This window comes from Nicotiana tabacum, chromosome 4, assembly GCF_000715075.1.
Source record: "Nicotiana tabacum cultivar K326 chromosome 4, ASM71507v2, whole genome shotgun sequence".
Classification (NCBI taxonomy): Eukaryota; Viridiplantae; Streptophyta; class Magnoliopsida; order Solanales; family Solanaceae; genus Nicotiana; species Nicotiana tabacum.
In genome coordinates, this window is record NC_134083.1 from 13,643,683 (window position 1) to 13,666,729 (window position 23,047).

Consider the following 23,047-nt stretch of genomic DNA (forward strand, 5'->3'; position numbering starts at 1 on the left):
TATAAATATTTAATTATAAAATTATTTATTATCATATTAACTTGAAGTTGTTGTAGAAAAATATTAAAGTAATTCTGGATTAGTCTAAGGGATTGTTAGTTAGGTAGACAAAACTACTACTAATTGTATTATATCCGTACTTTTATCTACCTTCTAAACAAAATTTATAGCATATGATAAGCATTATCTTCTATATGTCGTTAATTAATTAGTAATAATTAGTTTCTTGTCCGGATCTATGCTTTTTTGCTTTAGTCTCAATTGTTAATTGGGAAGTTTTGGAGAGTTCTTTATATATGGTGAGTAAAGTCAATAAAATGAAGGAAATAATTCTTTTTATTGGGAATGAGGAAATTAAGATTCATACAGGAACGTTTGCGTACATATTATTCCTCTTGTCTAGATAAATTTTAACTCCTCTTTGTTCCCTCTCTAAGGATGTTTAAGAAATTGAAAGTACTCACTCCGTTTACTTTTAGTCGTCCACGATACTAAAAGCATATTTTTAATCTTACTTGTCTATTTTAGCAAATAAAAAAGAAGATAATTTTTTTTTCTTGTTTTACCCTTATCATTAATTACTCATTCCTCAAATTATTTTCAAATGTATTTTTTGAAATGTTATCATTATTATGGGTAAAATTATAAAATACATATTTTATTTTTTTTCTTGAAGGGAGTGCAAAGTAAAAAAAATGAACAATTAAAAATGAATATAGAGAATATATTTCTATTGCTTTAATCTGTTGATTTGGGTTTTGTCTTCCATGTATACTGTTTCTTGATTTCTTTGCGGGTGAATAGTGTGAGCACAAAACGTGAGTAAGTTTTTTTCCCGTACCAAATACTTACTCATATTTAGTGCTTAATTAAATTACATTAGATTATCATAGTTAAGATAATTTAGCCTTGACGTTAAAGTCGTTACATCAGGCAGCCTTAGGTCATTGGGAACCTCTCTTGCCTAGCTCTTTCTTTCTTCATTCCGCGAAGCTTCTCTAATTACCCAATCAAACCATTAATATTACAAATAACCCTCTCCTATTAATTTATTCTCCACTTTTCAGTTTAGAAAAGCCAGGCTCCTATCCCTTTATATATAACTATACTACTCTTTTAGCTCTTCATATCCACCTACTTTTCCCCATCTCTCATCACCTCTAACCTCCACTTTTAGCAGTGTTTGTGCTAAAAAATCTTGAGCTTATCACATTTTATTTTACTCAAAACAGAAATGGCTGCTAAACGGTTTTTTGACGATTCCGATACCGACCCAAACCAGCCAAATTACAAACGCATGAGAACTACACCTTCTTTTGCTTCGTATGTTCCCTTATCATAGATCATTACTTTTAATTTCCTTTCTAATATTGAAATCTAACTTACCCTTTTTTTTTCGTTATTTTGTAGTGTCATTAAAGAAGTGGTGATGGTGAAATTCTTAGATAATGTCTCTTCGGCCTTGGAACCTATGCTCCGTCGAGTGGTACGAGTTAATTTTAATACGAGATCGCTATATTTAGCGACGAAGTTCATAGCTAGATTCAGAGTTTTTGTTGTGTTTATCATTGTTACGCTAAATTTATTAATTTTTTTTTATCATGTTAAAGTAATTAAACTTTATTGGTGAAATTAAATTTACAGGTTAATGAAGAGGTGGAAAGTGGATTAAAGCGTTACTCATGTCGTACCATAACGAGATCTCCTTCACTAAGAATCAAAGCTTTAGAACCATCAAATCTTCGCCTCACTTTCAGCAAAAAACTCTCTGCACCAATTTTCACCGGCAGCAAAATTGTCGCTGGCGACGGCCACAATCTCCAAATTCTTCTGGTGGATACAAGCGGCGAAGGCATGGTTCCGACGGCTCTACCTTATCCTATCAAACTGGAAATCGTCGTACTAGACGGAGATTTCCTTTCAAAACAAAATGATCAAACAAGCTGGACTCATGAGGAATTTAACAAAAGCATCGTTAAGGAGAGAACTGGAAGGAGGCCATTGATTGCTGGTGAACTCAATTTCACCATGCGTGACGGCGTCGTTTCTGTTGGAGAAATTGAATTTACTGATAATTCGAGCTGGATTCGGAGCGGGAGATTTAGGCTTGGTGCAAAATTGGTTCAAATTGGAACAAGTGAAACTACTGTTCGGATTACAGAAGCCATTACTGAATCTTTTAGGGTTAAAGATCACCGCGGAGAATGTAAGCTATTTCTCTTTTCATTATATTTTTTAGTAGTCAAAACTAATATTTTAACTCGACAAGCATCGATGACTCATTATTCCAAGTGTAACCTGTAATCTGTTTCATTTTTCGGATTTTTAGTTTCGTTTTTGCTGATTATTAGTTGTAGTTATCATTTAGTGTTGTAATATTTTTTAATTGAACTCAAAAATTTGATATGTAATATATTACAGTGTACAAGAAACATTACCCACCAGCACTAGGAGATGAAGTGTGGCGGCTTGAGAAGATTGGAAAAGATGGAACTTTTCATAAGAAGCTGTCTTCAAATGGAATCAACACTGTACAGGATTTCTTGAAGTTGGCCACTGTTGACACACCGAAGCTTAGAACTGTAAGCCTCTACTGTGACTTCACAAGAATATTCCTTTGATTGGTTAATATGCTCCTGAAAAAAATGAGATAAACAAATCTAAATTACATATGAAAAAGAATCTTTTTATAAAGCAACTAATTGTTTATGATTACACAGATACTAGGAAGTGGAATGTCTGACAAAATTTGGGATGCGACATACAAACATGCAAATACTTGTGAGAAGGGATCTAAGTTATATATGGCCAGTGGAGCAAACTACACTCTCTTTCTTAGTCCAATATGTCAAGTTGTTAGGGCAATCGTTGATGGGCAGATTTGTGCAAATCGTGACCTAACTGGAATTCAAAGGGTAACATATTAACTTATCTAATTTTCACTTTGAGATACTGTATATTTTAACTTAAACAGTTTTAATAACATATATACCATGGTATTTTTAGGGATATATTCAGAATTTGGTGAAGGAGGCTTACGCCAATTGGAGTTCCTTAGAAGAAGTTGATGGTAGGGTGAATGAGCCAGCACTGCTAACTCAAGGTACTTTTTATATGCATTTTTTCTATGTCTAATTCGTACCTTAATATCATATTACATGCCCACCCATGCACAAAAAAGTTGCTTTTAATTTAGTTGTACTTTCTAAAGATTGTAGTATATATAAAGAGTTCCTTTTCGAAAAGTTCAAGTTTTTGGAATTAATAGTAACAGTCAACGCTCTTTGCTCTATATTTTAGTACGGTTTGTTGGTTACCATAATATAGTAATGATTTCTGATATGAACAGGAGAAACAGTGGTAGATCAATATCCGAATGTTCTTTATCAGCAGCCGACAATGCTGCGATCGTATCAACTGAACGCAACTTTGCCAGATGCATCAGAACAATTAGTTGAATACAACAATGATTGGATTGTTAGTTCTAGCTACATTTGGCCCCCTGCTGATAATGGTGGTTTCTGATAATGGAGAACCGAGTTAAACTGTTTTTATTTTATAATATCAGTACAGAAGTTACATTCTTCTAGAAAAAAAACACGAAAGGGATGAAATTTATGCATCACGTTCATGTACATAGTGTGTAGGAACAACAAAATGTTGTAGAGGTCGCGCCAACCCCTTTGTAAAAGATGCGTGGTTTGGCAATAGTAGAAGTCTGTTTTTTTTTTTCTTTGTTTTTTGTTTTAACTTCAAATCTGGAAGTTTTATTGTAGCGGTTGTTGATCAATTTAGCTGAATGAACAAATGCAATTAGTTATTTGATTATGCATCTACATATATCTTCTTTATTTTACACCCTTATACAACTTAAAATACGTTGACCCCCCAAAAAAAGTTTGAGAGAAGTTGCTGGTGAAGTACATAATTATGTGTTGACTTCCTAACACCCTTTCTTCAAGTCACTATTGAAACTTGTCCCATTTCATTTTTTTTTCTAACACTCACAAGTTTACAGAAGACGCATCTCACAAGCAGAGGCGGACTTATGTGGAATCTAGGGGGTAACTAGCACCCGTTAAGCTCGGAAAATCCTGTAAATTAAATATAGGTGTATATAGGCTATATAGTTTAATCTATATTTGTTGAATTTATGTAAACACCTAATGTGAAGATATGAGTAATTCTTTATTTTTTTTAAGGATTTATTTATATAGGGGTGGGGGTTGACTTGAAGAGGGCCTTGACGCCAAAGTCTTTTTTTATTTTTTTGGATTTTTGTCGTTTAAAATTTACTGTTGCATTCTCGATAAGTTTATTAGTATTTGTTAAAATTTACTCTTGCATTCTAGAAGAATGTAAGTTTATTAGTAATTACGATCCAGTGTAGAGCTGTGTAATAGCATGAATTGTATCAGTAATCAGTATTGTAAGGGTAATTTTTTTGTTTCTTTTACCTCAAGGTAAAGTACTATATTCGAGTGAAACCTTTCTATTGCTTGATGTGTAACCTTTAAATAAGGCAATATGCCCCTTGAATTAGGGTTTGTAATGTAAATGAAATAATAAATTTGTCCGTCGGCCGGAAGTAATTGTGTATAATATATATATCACTAATATTTTTGGGAATGACAAAAAATGTACATTTCTCTAATAAGTTCACCTAAAAATGTACATTCCCCAAAAATATGAAAGCTGCTTGGAGGTTAACTAAACAATTTGAAAGCGGGATTGAGGGAGCTCGCTCTTAGTTAAACCATTTTTAAGAAGCTAAGCTCACTTTATAAGTTACCTCAAGATATCAAGTAGTTTAGGTGATTGAATACTTTAAAAAGATATTTAAAAATGCTGAAATTGTTAAACAAGTGAGTTTAGTTCGCTATACCATTTTTTGAAGCAATTCGATGTCTTCGGTCAACTGAGTTGATGATGGTAAAGGCGATTTCTCACATAATTAGAGAATGTTAAAATCATTACTGAATTAATCTCTCCCTATGATCTCATAAAGTCTTTATGATAAAGAGTGTAATTATGGACAATATTTTGGCTAATGGAGTCCATCTAGCATAAGTATCTTTGCAAAGTGTAGACTTTGTTGACAATATTTTTTGGGACCTAAAAATATTGCATTGTATGTTGGACATCATTTGCACAAAACTTTTTTGCCTATAAAAGGGAAGGTCATTAGTTCATTTTAGACATACCAACAAGACTTGAGTCTTCATTTCTTGTTTCTTCCTTTCCTCCTTTATTAAGAGTGTTTTGTATGAGAGTTAATGTTGGGAAGCACTTGTGTGAACCCTTTCTCTGGAGTGATCTTGTGAGGTTATTCTCTTATGGTATTTGGGATTAATTAGAGTGTTTACTCTAATTTTATACTCTTATTGTTATAGTAAAATTGCTCTTCTCCGCTTCTGGACGTAGGTCACACTGACCGAACCACGTTAAATTGGTGTCTTCTTTATCTGCTTTAATTGCCGTTGTTATCAACTTCCATTATCTTTGTTATTGTCATTATACCGTTGTTTGGCTAAATTTCGCACTACCCGGGTTCCCAATCCTAACAAATTGGTATCAGAGCTGGATCTAACCGGGTTAGTTTTAATAGCCAAAATGACTCTAGAAAAAGGCTTATGTTGAGAAATTTGACCAAAGTGCAAACTTCGGAATGTGACAATTAAAGATGAAAGCTATCCTAATTCAGGATGGTTTAGACTTGGCGTTGCAAGGAAAGGAGAAGAAGCCAGATAAAATGACGGATGAGGAGTTTGCCGTCATAGACAAAAGGGCAAAAACAAGTATCATTTTAAATCTCTCAAATGAGGTTTTACGTGAAGTTTCTGTAGAAACTACAACTAAAGGCATGTGAGAAGATTTGAAAACCTTATATATGAAGAGGACGGTGGAAAATAGACTTTACCTGAAGCAGAAGCTTTATACAATTCGTATGGGTGAAGGTACCTCTACTCTCTCTCATCTTGATACCTTTGATTCCATTCTTATGGATTTGAGTAATATAGATGCTGAAATTAAAGATGAGGATCAAGCTGTGTTACTGCCTCTACCCCCATCTTTTAAGCATATAAGAGATAGATACTATGCTTTATGCAAAGGATAATATCTCTTATAAGGATATTAATTCTATCTTAAAATCAAAAGAACATATAGATAGTGATATTTCTAGGGAAGCTAGTGGAACTCCAGCGGAAGTTGGCTTGTTTGTTAGGGGCAAATTCGACTCCATATCCAGATACAATAATTTGGAGTGTCGTTATTGTCATAAGAAAGGTCACATTATCTCTTAATGCTATAAACTGAAAAATAAAGAAAAGCATAAAGAAAGAAAAAATGAGCACAAAAATACCGACACCGCCGAAGCTAGTGTAGCAACTGATGAGATTGAGGGAACTATATTTTTAGCAACTGAAATTAGTTTCATATTTGACAATGAGTGGATTTTAGATTCCATCATATCATATGTGTCCTAGCAAGGACTTGTTTTCTACATATGATTCAGTTGCAGGTGGAGTTGTCCAATTGGGTAGCAATGTTACTTGTAACGTTGTTGGCAAAGGTACAATTCGGATTAGAATGCACGATGGTGTAGTGAGAACTCTCACTGATGTTAGATATGTTCCTGAGTTGAAGAAAAATCTCATATCTTTGGGCACTTTAGAATCCCTTGGGTGCAAATTCACTGGTGAAGGTGGAGTTCTGAAATGTTTTCAAGGTGCTCTTGTGATCATGAAAGCACAGAGATCTGATTCGTTGTATACTTTATTGGGCTCCACTGTTATAGGACATACTACAGTTTCGGTATTAGACAACTTATCTGATTTTGATGGCATTAAATTTTGACATATGCCCATTGGGGCTTTTGCGGAGAAGGTGGAGCAAACTTACTATATCAACCAAAATTAGGCCTAGGTGGAGATTTATAATTATAGCCAATATTTTGGTTAATGGAGTCCATCTCACATAAGCATAGGCATCTTTGCAAAGTGTAAACTTTGTTGGTAATATTCTTTAGGACCCAAAAATATTGCATTGTGTGGTGGACATCATTTGCACAAGTTGTATCTCTTCTTTTACACCTAAGAGGCAAAGACGTTTTTGCCTATAAAAGGGAAGGTCATTAGTTCATTTTAGACACACCAACAAGATTTGAATCTTCATTTCTTGTTTCTTCCTTTCCTCCTTTATTAAGAGTGTTTTGTATGAGAGTTAGTGTTGGGAAGCACTTGTGTGGACCCTTTCTTTGGAGTGATCTTGTGCGGTTATTCTGTTAGGGTATTTGAGATTAATTAGAGTGTTTACTCTAATTTTGTACTCTTATTGTTATAGTAAAATTGCTCCTCTCCGTTTGTGGACGTAGGTCACACTAACCGAACCACGTTAAATTGGTGTCTTCTTTATCTGCTTTAATTACCGTTGTTATCAACTTCCATTGTCTTTGTTATTGTCATTATACCGTTGTTTGACTAAATTTCGCATTACCCGGGTTCCCAATCCTAACAAATTGGTATCAGAGCCGGATCTAACCGGGTTAGTTTCAATAACCAAAATGACTCTAACAAAGACCTATGTTGAGAAATTTGGCCGAAGTGCAAACTTCGGAATGTGACAATTAAAGATGGAAGCTATCTTAATTAAGGATGGCTTAGACTTGGCGTTGCAAGGAAAGGAGAAGAAGCCGGATAAAATGACGGATGAGGAGTTTGCCGTCATAGATAAAAGGGCAAAAGCAGATATCATTTTAAATCTCTCAAATGAGGTTTTACGTGAAGTTTCTGTATAAACCACAACCAAAGGAAAAATTTAAAACCTTATATATGAAGAGAACGGTGAAAAATAGACTTTACGTGAAGCAAAAGCGTTATACAAATTCGTATGGGTGAAGGTACCTATATTCTCTATCTGGTGCCTTACTCGGTAAACATAGGTAGAATCTTCATGTTGATATTATTATTTGGTAAGATAACTAAGAATCGGATCGCTAATAGCATAAGTCGTTTATTCCTTTGTAATGTAACTAATTGATATCGTAGTTACTTTATGGTTTTGAAATCAATGAAAGATTAATTCTAAGCTAATTGGAAGAAAATTACTAGTAACAAAGTAGAAAAGACATACTGATATTGAACACTACTGTCTAAGGATATTAATCTTGCAGTAAAGTTTCCTTCAGCGAAGTTGACATCTTTTTCCTAAATTGGTCCTTTGTAGTAGCTCACTTTAATGGACAATTTTGCAGCTTAATGTACTCTGATCAATACATTTAGATTTAATATCAATATCCTGCTATGCCAGACAAAATGTACTCTGATTAATCATCCTGGCAAAACTCACTCATAATCTGCTATGGCAAAGATAACCAATTAAGAAGTATCTATACCATTTACTTAAAGAATTTAAGAAATGAATTGAATTAGGATTGTTAAATTTAAAGTGCTGCATACCAGATATGTACATCCGCTTTAAGATAAAGAAGGTCCAAATTAATTTTAAAAAGACGTCAAATTTCAAAAATTTGGCAGTCAAAAGAGCAAGTGCTCAGGTATCACCGTCAAGAAAACCACAAACTAGACAAGGTGAGGGCATAAACTTAGCCAGTACTAGAAGTAGATGTTGTTGACCTGCTACTGCTAGTCCATTTTGCAATAACTGAATCGGGTGAGAGAGATAAAGCGTTATTCTTCAACAGCCCAGAATCATCACCAGGACTTGCTTTCTTTGTTTCTCCTGCAGCTTTGTCCATACTCTGAATTCCCAGTAGAGACTTCAAAACCTCTTGCATGGATGGTCTCAAATCCCTGTCATTCTGTAAACACTGGAAAGCCAACTCTGCCACGGCGGTGATCATCCACTTTACCTTCTCATTGGAATCAAAACCAAGACTTGGATCAGCCAACTCATGTAATGCATTGCTCTGAATCTTGTTAATTGCCATATTTGACAGATTTATTTCATATCGATGCCTAGAGATATCAACAGCTGGTAGGGAGGATATAAGCTCGATTAGTACCACCCCGAAACTATACACATCACTTTTGCTGGTGAGTTGATAGCATTCGTGATACTGGGGATCAACATATCCAGGGGTACCCTGTGGAGCTGTTGAGACGTGAGTAGCATCAGTTGGGAAAAGCCGAGACAAGCCAAAATCTGCTACTTTGACGCAGAAATTATTGTCTAGGAGGATATTGTTAGTTTTTACATCTCTGTGAATGACATCTGAATTGTGGAGATAGGTTAGTGCACTTGCCGTTTCTACGGCAATGCTCATTCGTGTATTCCATGAAAGCGATCCAGGCTTAGTGTGTTCTCCATGAAGATGATCAGCAACTGTGCCATTGGGAATATATTCATACACAAGAAGAAGCTCGCGGCTATGGCGAGATGTGCATCCATAAAGGGTAACTAGATTTCGATGGTGCAAGCGTGTGAGGAGTTTGACTTCATTACGGAATTGCTCAACCCTCTTGTAGTTGTTCTCATATAAACGTTTTACGGCAACAACACGTCCATCTCGAAGTTTACCTGTAACATATCATGTACAACCAGATGGTTAATGATTCGGATAAAATATTTAGGTTTAGTAGCAGAAGATCACTTGAAGATAATTATTTTACCTTTGTATACTGTGCCAAAGCCACCTTCTCCAAGTTCTTTGTTGGAATCAAAATTGCTTGTGGCTTCTTGCAGTTCATTGTAGTCAAATACGGGAATTCCGAAATAGTGTGAAGCCTTTTCAGGATCCGCTATTGAGGAGGGATAAGAAAGGATGCTACTGGAGATCAAAGACGAACCGGCGTCACTTTTCTTCTGTCGACGACGATAGAGAAAGAAAAATACACATGCCACAAAGGCAGTTAATGCAGCTGCACTTACACCTGAAAGAGAGAAATATGTGACCAGGAAGTTCGAGATCATTGTTGAAGAGAAGGACAATAACAAGATGAACAAGGTCAAAGGACAGTTACCTACGGCAGCCTTCACTCTGATATCTCTTTTATTGCCTGTAATGTAAACATAAACAAGTGATGAAATGATACAGAACCACAATAAAGAATCTCCTGTAGTATAATAAATCAACTGCTATCACCTTACTGTTTCTTATCTATGAAGGAATAAGGTGGTTTTTTTCTACTCCGTTATGGATTACATAGTCAAACGTGGAATTGGACTTTAAGTTTCTAGATTAAACATGACGTGTTCTGCTTTGAGGTTAGATTCGTTATTCGAGAACCACATTGCTCTATGCTATTCAAGCAATCTCAACATTTTAGCCTCATTCTCTTTTGCAGAAGTTGTGGGTAATTCATTTTCGCATAAACAGGGTGCTGACATGATTCTACTGCATAGTTATAGTGCTCTAGAAACTCACTATGAAAAACTGGAAAAGAATGATTGATGACAGCGTTACTGGCGCAATTTACAACATATGTTTTCCTTTTACAAGGTTGGGTACAGTCATAGGAGAAGAGGAGATGTTGTTGGACCTAGGCTAAATGGAGGCTCCCGAGGTTGGACACAAATGCTTCATCAGATTTCTCTGTCTTTTATGATCTGTCCCCTCCTTAGTGTATTAATGAAGGAAACTTAACAAGCAAAACAGATAATAGAAGGAAACATGGAAAATAACTGTTGTAAAAACAATATTTAGAAAAGCCTGAATCCTAAGTCAGGTTAAAATGATAGAATATAAAGAAATTCGGGTGAAAAAGTGAGAAAAAGTTGCATTTCTTACAAATGCCAAATGTCCAACTTCACCACCTACTGGCTAAGAGAGTCAAAGAGTCGAGATGGGGCCAAAACCTTAGACATTTCAATTACAAATTAGAAAAGAACAAGTAGAAAGGACAGGAAATTCGTGAAGTATCAAATCTCTGCTTGGTAGGAGCGAAAGCGTGGAAACAGAGAGGGTAGAAGTTGTTTTATTTAGTCATCCCGTCCATATGCGCTTTAGGAACGCGCTAAAAGAATACCCTGAAGGAGACCTTTTCCAAGAATATATGAGTTAATCAATTTCAATCTGTTCTTTTTCCTGGCAATTCTATCACATATCATAGGTGAATTTATCTTTCTATAGATGTATTGTCATCTCCACCGTTCGCCAAATTTGATATTCCTATCTCGCCGGGTGAGGCTAAAACAAAACTTGCTGCTGTCTAATACTACTAGATCTCAGAACAGGCATCAGCAAAAATGGCTTGTGCTGGGAAATCTGTAACTATATTTTATTGTTTGGGCTTCACAAACTTGATAAAAAATGCCCCAACAAATGTTACAAGGGATGAAATAAATTAGAAAGGCGTGAAACGAATTGGAAGTTTCCCACCAAAATATGGGGAAAAATATTTTGAATGGACTATTCAATTTAGATGTCTATCTGGGCCAAAATACTCGACCATATGCCAGCCTATTCTCCCTTTCTGGAGCTTCTTTGACAGTTGAAGACTATGGGCTACCAGTTAGATTCAACTAATTTTGGCAAACAGAGTAAGTTAGATTAGGGAGACGGAACGCACCTTGATCTGTTACATAACCACAGTGATAGGAATAAGTTCGATCCCTACAAAGGCACGTTGACTCCGTAAGATTTGTCTCTGACCAACATAACCCGCCTGACTTCTCACAAACTATACATTCTGTGCTTTTGTTATACACCACATCAAACCCTTGCTTCAATAGCTCCAATATCTTCGTACTTCCTTCGTTCTTGAACTGCTCAAATGCCTTCATCACAACAGGAACCATAACCTTATGCTCACATCTCGGGTACCTTGGGCCCCAGAATGATGAAAATGACTCATCTGGATAGAAACCAAGACTGGAGTCTCCATTGATATTGCATCTAAAGGCGAACTTTTTCCATTCTGAAGGTATATCGAAAGGACAATCATAGAACAGGACGAAGGCTTGCGAGTCAGAACCATAGCGGAAAAGAGCATCATTCAAGGTAGTGTTACCAAATCTATCAGGACAAATGTCTTCTTCAAGATCTTTACGTGCAATTCTCATGGTTTGCTTTTCTCCTTTGATGTCAAGTACACGGAAATCATGATTGTCAATCTTCATTACGGGATTATGGTTGGCTTCACATTCAAGCTCGAATTGTGGAAGACCGCATTCTTGAGGTCGATCACCACCCCAGAAAGGGAAGCCGATGTTCCGAATATTCCCACAGCTGTAGGAGCTATTACAAGTGGTATGCTGTTTATTTTCTTGGCCAAAAGATAGTGAGGAAGTGATCAAGAAGAATATGAAGGTGATGATGGAATGGAGCAGAGGAAGACGGAAGCTTTGAGCATGCATTTGTGAGAACTCATCAACGATAGACTTGGTTGGCTGGAGAATACTTTGGTATTAGAGAAGATCGGTAAAATATATGATTCAATTGAAATGTCGTCCAAAAGTCAAAGTTAATCCAGTTTTGACTAACAAAAAATGTCATACTTGAGTATTATTATGGTAAACAAAGAAATGGCTGCTCCTTTTATGACTTTTCCAGTGATTATTGTAGAAAATTCGCTTTCAACTTAAGAAAATTGGAGGAAAATAAGGTTCTTGTTCACAACTAGAAGGAGAAATTTCAAACGAATAAAAAGGCATAGATATTTTATGCCAGTCTTATTGGTAGCTTTCCATGCAATTGCCTTGAAACTTTCACCCGAGACTGTAAATGCAGTTCTAGATGATAAAGCTAATTTAAAAATAAAAAGATAGGAAAAGGGCGGGCGGCAATACTAATGTGGACAGGAAAAAAAAACGTATGCCTTTGAAAATTCTCTCTTAAGAACGAAAATATTTTACTTATAAATTTATGAACGATCTCTACCGTTCTTTATTTTCTTCACACATAAAATAAGCTATTAATACCCATATTTATAATAGTATGAAACATATTTCAATTAAAAACAGAAAGACTTATTCCTATATTAATTCTAACTATAAATTATATTTAGACATGAAATAAATAAACTAACAAATATCAAATCCTAAATAATTTAAGTTTTCTACTCAAACTTTGAATTAGTTTTCTACCATATTAGGAATATAAAATTCAAAAGTCTATATTCATGAGCTGACTGCACCTGATGACCATTGTCTAATGCGTCTATATTATTAAGGTTTTTTTTCTTTTTTCTTTTTTTGTGCCATGTGAACCTAATGGGTATTTTCAGTGCAGCTGATAGTCACAATCTACATCTTAGCAGAAAGAATAGGAGATAAATAATAAAAAAGGAGATGCTTTTTTAGACCCCTAGTCTCGTCTACAAAGAGGGCTTTCCTTTCGAATTTTCTTTTGGGTCGCCCTGTATCACTTTAGTGTAATATTTTAATTCGCAAAATGTTCTCATCTTTTCTAATTTTCTTCCCTGCTTTTAAGACAAGGTGGGTTGATGGAAAGCGCCTCCACTTCTAATCAAGAGGTTGTGAGTTCGTATCATCCCAAGAGCAAGGTGAGAATTTTTGGATGGAAGGATGCCGAGTTTCTATTGGAAACAGCCTCTCTACCTTAGGGTATGAGTAAGGTCTGCGTACACACTACCCTCTCCAGACCCCACTAATAAAATTATACTGGGTTGTTGTTGTTGTTGCTGCTTGCTTCTAATGGATCTGTCCTTAAAAAGAAACTTTCAGTAAAGAAGCTACCTGAACTAGGTCGTGAAAGAATAATCTCTAGATTGGAGTCATGGAGTGTTTACGAAACAAGCAGAACTTGCTTATTTCAACGAAGAAGACAAACCAGTTTATTACATATTCCAATTACGTGGAAAAGAGGAAAAATTCCAAAAGAACAGAAAAGAAACATCATAGGTATCAGAAGGTCACTCTTTTCCTACCGATTCATATTGCCGAAACTAATTGGGCGTTTGGACATAAGAATTGTAAAATTTTAAAAAAAAAGTGAAAAAAAATTCTAAGGGGATATAATGTTGAAAATTAGAGTTGTATTTGGACATAAATATAATTTTGGATTGTTTTTGAAGTTTTGTGAATGATCTGAGTTAAAATTTTGAAAAATAGCTTTTTGCGGTTTTTTAAATTTTCAAAAAAATTCAAAATTCATCTTCAAATGAAAATTAAAAATTTTATGGTCAAACACTTATTTCAAAAAAAAATTAAAAAAATTCGAAAAATATGAAAAAGTTTTTATATCCAAACGGGCTCTAAGTATGCGCTTGGTCATAGATGCCAAAAAAGTTTTCTAAATAGAATTTTTAATCTGGAAATTGAAGTTATATTTGAATGAAAAAAAATTAAAGTTTTGTAAGTAAGGGAAAAAAAGGATTTTCCGGAAAACTTGAAATTTTTTGATTTTGAAAAATTTATTTTCGAAAATCTTTCAAAATCTTACAATTTTTTATAGGCAAACACGTTTTTTAAAACATTTTCCGGAGAAAAGCAAAAAATGTGTATGGCCAAAACCAGTTGGGCTAGGCCAACCTTTAATGGGCCTTTTAGCTACACTGCCTACTGGGTTCATTTTGGGGAGATTTATACAAAATACCCATTGAACTTAAAATAATTATTCTTCTCTATCTATTTGAAAACTATTTACCGATATATACCTATCCAGTTAAAACTAATTACCTAACCTAGCTTAGCTTGATTTGGCTTGGCTCGGCTCGACACGGCTTGGCTTGGTTCGGTTTGGCTCGGCTTGGCTTGGCTAAAAAAAATGGGTAGGGAGAAAACTTAATGTGTTTGGGTAAATAGTTTGTGATGAGTGAGTATTTGCAAAAGATTCCCTTCATTTTGGGCTCTCTTTGTGGATTATTCAAGAAGAATTAACTCAAATAGGCGTTCACCTAACCACTTAAGCTAAAAATAGCTGGTGCATTATATATGTATAAACATGTATAGTCAATGTATAATACATACATATGACTAGAAAAAGTAAATAGTGAATAAGCAACGCAAAGTTGTACTTTGAATTCAAAGTAGGTAGAGAATAGAAATGGTAAAATGTTAAGAGTCAAATCCTAACATCAGCTGCTCAACAAAACCTGATACCATTGGCGTATAGAATAAGATAAAGATACTCCTAATGAATAAACGCGTATGCCAAAAATCAGAAGATTGGACTTTTTGGATCAGATAACATTTTAAATTAGTAGTTGGGAAAAATAAGTGATACAAGCTAACCTTTGCATCAATATTCTTGTGCAGGACGGACAGTGATTCTTCTTTTTTTAATAAGGTTTGTGGAATCCCTCTTGAGTCTTGACTAACACCAGCCTTTAAGCCAGATTTAAAGGATTGATTCGGTATCAATACCTCCCGATTTATAATAAAGGAATGTGGTGGGATAGATGTAATTCTTTCACTTTTTAGTAAATGTCTTGGAATGGAGAAATCTCTCGTTGGAAATGCTTCCCCATTTAGTGAATTCTGTGTAGTTAATCAATCCAGTGAGTTTCAAAAATTAGGTGAATAAACCGAAAAATAATGAGTTGTGGAATGATCTTTCTTATATAGAATATCTAAGAAGCAAAAAGTTCTCAGTGTATCAATAAGCTAAAGTGATACTGCAAGTTGTTTCATGCATATATAAACTCGACATTCAATTTGATTGTAAATATAGAATCTTAGTAGTTAGTTGGTTTTTGCAATTTTCTAAATGCAAGATAAATAGTACTATTAGTGAAGTTGATAAAAATAAAGTTGGGCGTACCTTTGCAATGATCAAACTTAACGGTACCATCTTTGCAAAAGCACAAGAGATTCTGGGTTGAATTGTTGAAACCACACCGCCCGTGTGAGTCCTCACACTTGCCGCACTCCGACGCGCTCCGCCAGTCCAGCACGAAACCCTCGCCCATGGCCCCACCAAATCCTCCGATCCAATCATTGTTCTGGAAGCTTCCCCTCTCCGTCACCGTCGCCACCACTTTCTCCTCACAAATCCCAATCCAGTTCAAATCTTCCGGCTCACTGATTTCCCCAACATAGAAATAAGATGCTTTTCCACCTGATTTTATTAAGCACTCCGCGGGATAAGCTTGAGGTAGAGATTTTGTACAATTGAAATAAAATGTAAGTTTCAGATCGGAATCCGAATAATCCAAAGGCAAGTGTTCTAAAGTAAGATTGTGACGTGCTCTGGGACATGGCACGTCGAAAACATCAATGTCCACTAGAGTGAGGGAATTGGTTTCATAATCTATATTTTTAACGTAGAAAGCATCACCCGGAAGGTGAAGAATAGGATATGGTTGAGAATGAGAAATAGAGCAGCTGATGCCAAATCCAGGGTAACCACAGTACTGAGGAGCGGTTGCGTTGTAATTGTCAAGCCTCCAGAAAGGATATGAAACTTCAACTCCACTGCAGTTATGTTTAGGACAATATGCATAAGACGGAGCGTCATCATTTGCACTGGATTTAACTGAGGAGAAAAACAGAGAAAGAAAAAGAAGAGACAAGAAGAAGAAGAAGAAGAAGAAGGAGTGAGATTGATTCTGAAACATGGTCAATTGATGTAATGCTGATTGGTATACTAATACATGTAGTATCTTTAATTATTGCAGCTTCAAGTGTAATATGCTTTTAAAATTGGGACTTGCAATTATATATTCTTGTTAGTATGAAGTATGAAACGTTGAATTTGGGAGCTGAAATATTTGTTGTGAAGCTTTATAGACACGGGTAGGCACCGAACTATTTGGCTCATTTGTTATTGAGTATTTGATTTCTTAATATAGGTACTGACTGTAGTGGAATTTCTTTTTGAAGATTTTTGGTATTGCCTTTAGTGGAATTTCTTTTTTGAAGATTTTTGTTATATTTATGTATTGGGAAACATAAAGAATGGGGAAGAAGGTGAGTCGTATTATGCTTTTGATTCCAAATGCACAAGAAAATATACTGTCAATCGCGATGTCAACCAAAAGAGGAAAAATGAAGGAAATAGCAACGTTGCTTCCCTTTATATTGCAGTACAAAACAACGAGCTTCCTCGACCACGCCTATTTGCAATTTAGGTACAGAAAAACGTATTGATTAATCAAAGAGGATTACAGTAGTACAACACTGAAAAGAGAAGCACATGCAATAGGTTATGATATTTGATTTCACGTACAAATACTTTGTATTCATTAAAGGATGTCAAAATATAAAAAAAGTAAACACGCAAAAAAATCAAGGGAAGTCAACATATAGTTATATATAATAAAATTTACCGGCCTACATAAAATAATTTTCCTGACGAAAGGGTGTCAGTTGATAACACTTGAGATAAGGTGGCTTCGCCTCTGCTCTCATCAAAATATTGATAAGATGTTTGATTAGCGGACAAAATTATGGTGGGATTAAAAGGGAGATATTATACTATTGAGATTTATTAATTCCTAATTAATTCTTATGATTTGCTTATGTTGATACATTAAAAAAAGAATTATACGATGCATAATTTAAAATGTATTTGGTTTTCTATTTTTGATTTTTGTCTTAACTTTAACCTTTTTAATAATCCTTTGAAAATGTTCTGGCAGATGTTGTTGACTATGGTTAAGCAAGCTGACTATACTAGAGTTAAGTTAAATGGGTAGAGTTAGTTGTTAAGAAGTTAATTAGGTGGTAAATGTTAGTTAGGAAGGTTGTTAATACTGTAGTTGTGCATATAATCACTGTACTCTCATTGAAGTAAATACAAGATTTCATTTTCTCAGTTTCATATAGTCGGTGGCTTCATTCTCTTTTCTCCTATCTTCTTCACGGCCGTAATTGATCAGCTGTAACAGAGCTGTGACCGTCATTGCCATGGCTGCTAACATGGTATCAGAGCCTATGCTCTCGATCTTGATCGCTCGTCAGCTCACCAGTATTCAATTAGTCACTACGCTTCTCTCTTGTAGTATTGAAGTGTCTGAAAGTGATCCAAATCGAAACTAGGGTTTGAGATTTGAGCGACGTTTAAAAATTGCTGCTACTCTGTTGTTGCAATAGCGATTGAGGATAATTCTTCACTATCTGAAGCTCCACATGCTCGTGCCACTGGTACGAGTACCTTCACTGCTGGAACCATAAGTTTTCCTGTCATTGACCACAACCATCCACTGTACCTTCAACCAACTGATACTTCAGGTAGCTCCTTGATTTCTCTCCAATTGAATGGATCAGATAATTATGCATTGTAGAGTCGTGCTATGAGAGTTGGTTTACTAGGAAAAAGAAAATTAGGTTTTGTCGATGGTCGCTTTCCTAAGTCTAGGTTTGATCGTGCTCTTCATGATTTATGGGAGAAGGTGAATGCTGTAGTATTATCATGGATTATGAACTCTGTTAGGCCTGGTCCTCTGAGCAGTATTCTGTATGCTTCTGATGCACACAAAGTGTGGGAAGACTTGAAGGAGAGGTTCGACAAGGTTAATGGATCCAGAGTATTACACCTACATAGAGAAATTCATACCCACACACAGGGCACCATGGTTGTGACTGATTACTTCACTAAGTTGAAGGATTTATGGAATGAATTTGATGCACGTATGTCATGTCCTGGCTGCCCCTGCCCAGAGTCTAAGAAGTATGCACAACGCTTTGAATATCACATACTTCTGCAATTCCTTATGGGCCTGAATGTGTCATACTCATAGGCTAGAAGTCAGATCATGATGATGACTCATATTCCCAGCATCAATAAAGCATACTCACTGCTTGTTGATCAGGAGAGTCAAAGGAATCTAGCCAATTTCACTCAAGCAGTGCAAGTTACTGAGAGTTTAGATAGCACTGCACTCTACAACAACAAAGTGACTAACAACACAGGGAGCTAATTTAAACTAGCTGGTAATTACAGGCAAAAGAAAAGTCAAGTTCAATGTGAATATTGTCACTTCAAGGGACATACAAAGGAAAACTGCTACAAGTTGATTGGGTATCCACCGGATTTCAAGTCCAAAAGAAAAGGTGTTAGTCCTGGCATCTACTCAAATCATGCCAGTGGTACATCTTATCCAATAAGAGAAGGTTGTAATGCAGTAGGATGCTGTCAACAACAAGGTGTTAGTCAACAATGCAGAGGTGAGGTTGGTCTGTCTCAGCCATCACAGTTTAGAGGAGGTTATTCAGATTTCACTCAGCCTCAACCAGCACCAGGCAAGATACTTGTACCCTTCTTCACTCGGGAGCAATACCAACAGATTGTGCACTTGCTTAACAAAGGAACTGAGGAAGGAGCCTCTAGCAAAGCTTTATCTACATGTATTTTGATATCCTTACTGTTTGAGTATGTTAATCACAACTGGATAGTAGACACAGGTGCATCAAATCATATGACAGCAGATCTACATATGTTAAATAGCTATCAATAGATTCCTACATCACAAAGAAGCAAAGTTTACTTACCTACAGAACCACTGTCCTAGTGTCTCATAAAGGGAATTCGACTGTACTTAAGGATCAGGATATCAGTAATGTACTTTACATACCTGACTTTAAGTACAACCTCTTGTCTGTCTCTCAACTCACCAAGGAACTACAGTGCTTAGTAGCTTTCTTTCCTGATTTTTGTGTCTTTTAGGACCTCTACAATGGTTAGGTGATAGGGATTGGTAAGGAAGATCATGGGCTCTATCTGCTGAAAGGGAGGCTTCTTGTCAAGGATAAGTCAAGCTCTACAGCTAATAATAAATGTGTACATATAGCTACTAGCACTAGTATCAGTACTGCAACTCCTTATTTGTGGCATATATATGAGGTTAGGTCATGCACATGTTGATGTTATAAAGAAACACAAGTCTCTTAGTTCCTTGAAGAATGTAACACATTGCACTGTGTGTCCATTAGCAAAGCAATCAAAATTACCTTTTCAGCTAAGAAATACTAATTCTAAGTCTGTGTTTGATCTATTGCATTGTGACATATGGGAACCCTATAAAGTTCCCACATATGATGGAAAGAAATACTTTGTTACTGTTATAGATGACTACACTAGATACACATGGGTGTTCCTCATTCATTCCAAGTCTGGCACTATTGTGGTTTTGAGAGACTTCTTAACTAAGACACAAAATGTGTTTTCCACTACTGTTAAGGTAATCAGAATAGATAATGGTAGCGAGTTCTGCAGCAATGAATTTCAACAACTATTGTCAGGTCTTGGCATTGGCCATCAGACTTCCTGTGTTTACACCCCTCAACAGAATGGAGTAGTTGAGAAGAAGCACAGAACCATTCTGGAGATGGCCAGATCTATTAGATTTCAAGCTGCAGTTCTGTCACGACCCAAAATCCATTAAGGTCGTGATGGAGCCGGACACCACTCTCAGGCAAGCCAACAATAAATACTAGATTTGGTCATCATCTTTAATGTTTTTGAAATCATATTTTCCTTCAAATTAAATAGTAAAGGATGAGATTTTTCAGAATAAATAATAATATTTTTATCAATTTCAATACTGAACTCCCATAATCAATCCCAAAACCCGGTGTCACAAGTGCATGAGCATTTACTAGGAGATAAAATAAAATACAATAACTGTCTGGAATAAAAATTTGGACAGAAAAGAAAATACAATACTTTGAAGGAGACTTTGCTGGCTGCGGATCGTCTCACAAAATGCAACTCACCTACGTCCTCGTATCAACCACATCGTTTCGCCCACAAGGCCAATAATATATATGTGCCTGCATAACAAAATGTGCAGCAAGAGTAGTATGAGTATGTAAATCAACGCGTAACCAGTAAGTATCCCACCTAACCTCGAAGAAGTAGTAACGAGAGATCGACTCGGACACTTACTAGTGGTCCAATAATATCAGGTACAGTAAAGAAGTGAATAAATATGAAACCGAGTTAATGTATGAAATAAACATGTATAAAATACATGGTATAATTTCCCTCTTTACAAATTTACTCAAGCTCTCAACTAGCAAGTTCCCTCCTTAACCGGAGCATATATATAGAGATAGTGGATCTCATCAAAAAGGTTGTCATAATTCAAATCAGGGAAAGACCTCAGATACACTGGCCTCATGCCAAATATTACGCACGATTCCATGAGGATAATATATATAGGAAATGCCGACGCATACGGCCCGGTCCAACATAAAAGTAAACTATGCACTATCGAGGGTCGAACGACGCGAACCATAGATGCATCTATTAACCTGCTAAGGCGAACGGCTCGCTCCCATGAGAGTGTGGTACATAAATCCTGCCGAGGCAAACGGCCCGATCCCATAAGAGTAGTAGGAAATACCCCACTCGCGAATCATACATGCGACGCTGTATAAATTTAAAGAATCACCCCGCTCGCGGATCATACTTGCGACGCGGTCAAATATAAATTTATTATTAAAATCATATCTCTTTCTTGATTCTTTTCAAAATAAGGGAAATTCAAATTGTAGCTTTTTAAGGAAATTACCCCGCTCGTGAAACATACATGCGACACGGTTACACATAGATTTCTTTAGCTATTATAATACTCCTCGATTCTTTTTGAAATCTCGAAGTTCAAATGAAACCTTTTAAATCCTAAATTCTTCAATTTTGACTCCTTTCTAAACATTTAATAAGCAGACTCAATCTCGCTCCCTCTCAAGACAAACAATAAACATAAATCACTAACAATATCAATAAGGCTTGATGTGAGCCTAAAACTACCCGGACATAGGCATAACTAGTAGCTACGTACAGACTCTCGTCACCCCGTGCGTACGTAGCCCCCACACATAGAAGCACACAATAATTTAGTTCACCTAGGGGGTTAATTCCCTCTTACGAGGTTAGAAAGGAGACTTACCTCACTCCAAAATTCTATAACCGACTCCAAAGCCGCTCTAACAACTCAAACTGAAGTCCGTTGCTCCAAAACTAGTCAAATATGACGCAACCGAATCAAAATATACTCTAATACTCATAATTAATCATTTTATAACAATTTCCAACTCTGTTTGAAAAGTTGATAAGATCACCTTCGGGCCCACGTGCCCGGATTCCAAAAATTTTCGAAGATAAACTTTACCCATAACCTCACGAACTCAAATATATAATTTATTCCCAATTTCATGCCCAAATCCGTGGTCAAAATCCAAGAATATCAATTTCTAGGTTTTTCTTCAAAATCCCAAATTTCTACAAATTTTTCATGTTTAAATCCGTGTATAATCCTTGTATGTAACTCACAACTAGTAGAAATCACTTACCTCATACTTGATGATGAAATCCCCACTTCAAAAGCTCCAAAAGTTGCCCCAAGCAGTGTGAAAAATGGGTGAAATGAACTCAAACCCCGCTTAATTCTGCCCAGCCCAGGTCCGCCCTTCTTCGCGTTCGCGAAGGCCAAAGGTTCCTGACCAAAATTTCCTCTTCGCGTTCGCGTCATACTGGTCGCGTTCATGAAGGCCAACTGCCCGGACCCCTCGCGTTCGCGTAGGCCAAATGGCCTTAGGCCCAGCTCATCATTTCTTCCACGCGTTCGCGATTTCCCCTTCACGTTCGCGTAGTTTCCTCAGTCAACCTCACTGCGTTCGCGACCTACACCTCACTTTCGCGATGAGTAATTTCCTCCAGCACCAAATCCTTATTCGCGAACGCAATCTCCTCCCCGCGTTCGTGATGAAGGATACCAGAACCAGCATCAGCAATAGAAAAACATGGGGAAATTGAACCGAAACCAACTCGAAACACACCCGAGGCCCTCGGGACCTCAACCAATTATGTCAACACATTCCAATACACATTACGAACCTAGTCGAGCCTTTAAATCACATCAAATAACATCGAAATAATGAATCACACCCCATTTCAAACTTAATGAACTTTGAAATTTCAACTTCTACATTCGATGTCGAAACCTATCAAATCATGTCCGATTGACCTCAAATTTTGCACACAAGTCACATTTGACATTATGGACCTACTCCAACCTCCGGAATTAGATTCCGACCCTGATATCAAAAAGCCACTTTTGGTCAAACTTCTCAAAAACCTTCAAATTTCTAACTTTCGCCAAATGGCCCCAAAATGACCTACGGACCTCCGAATTCACTTCCGGACGCGCTCCCAATACCAAAATCACTATACGGAGCT

At 36.3% G+C, this 23,047-nt stretch overlaps 2 protein-coding genes across 3 annotated transcripts; one reads left to right on the forward strand and one right to left on the reverse strand.

Moving 5' to 3' along the window:
* The first annotated feature begins 1,098 nt into the window (after positions 1–1,098).
* On the forward strand, positions 1,099–3,838 carry LOC107776080 (protein SAR DEFICIENT 1). Its single transcript, XM_016595897.2, has 7 exons — positions 1,099–1,323; positions 1,411–1,486; positions 1,645–2,206; positions 2,422–2,582; positions 2,721–2,915; positions 3,007–3,103; positions 3,350–3,838. The coding sequence occupies exons 1-7, from the start codon at positions 1,235–1,237 to the stop codon at positions 3,523–3,525; spliced, it is 1,356 nt and encodes a 451-aa protein (XP_016451383.2). The 5' UTR covers positions 1,099–1,234; the 3' UTR covers positions 3,526–3,838.
* Positions 3,839–8,431: 4,593 nt separating this feature from the next.
* Positions 8,432–16,811, reverse strand: LOC107776081 (LEAF RUST 10 DISEASE-RESISTANCE LOCUS RECEPTOR-LIKE PROTEIN KINASE-like 1.2). Of its 2 annotated transcripts, XM_016595898.2 has the most exons (5): positions 15,686–15,817; positions 11,532–12,351; positions 9,984–10,019; positions 9,633–9,893; positions 8,432–9,540 (listed from the first exon to the last, which is right to left on the reverse strand). In XM_016595898.2, exons 1-5 carry the CDS (start codon positions 15,713–15,715, stop codon positions 8,606–8,608), a joined length of 2,082 nt encoding a protein of 693 aa, XP_016451384.2. In that variant the 5' UTR covers positions 15,716–15,817; the 3' UTR covers positions 8,432–8,605. The 2 variants fall into 2 exon arrangements, with proteins under 2 accessions (XP_016451384.2, XP_016451386.2); XM_016595900.2 differs by lacking the exon at positions 11,532–12,351 and having other exon boundaries at positions 15,686–16,811.
* Positions 16,812–23,047: the final 6,236 nt, after the last annotated feature.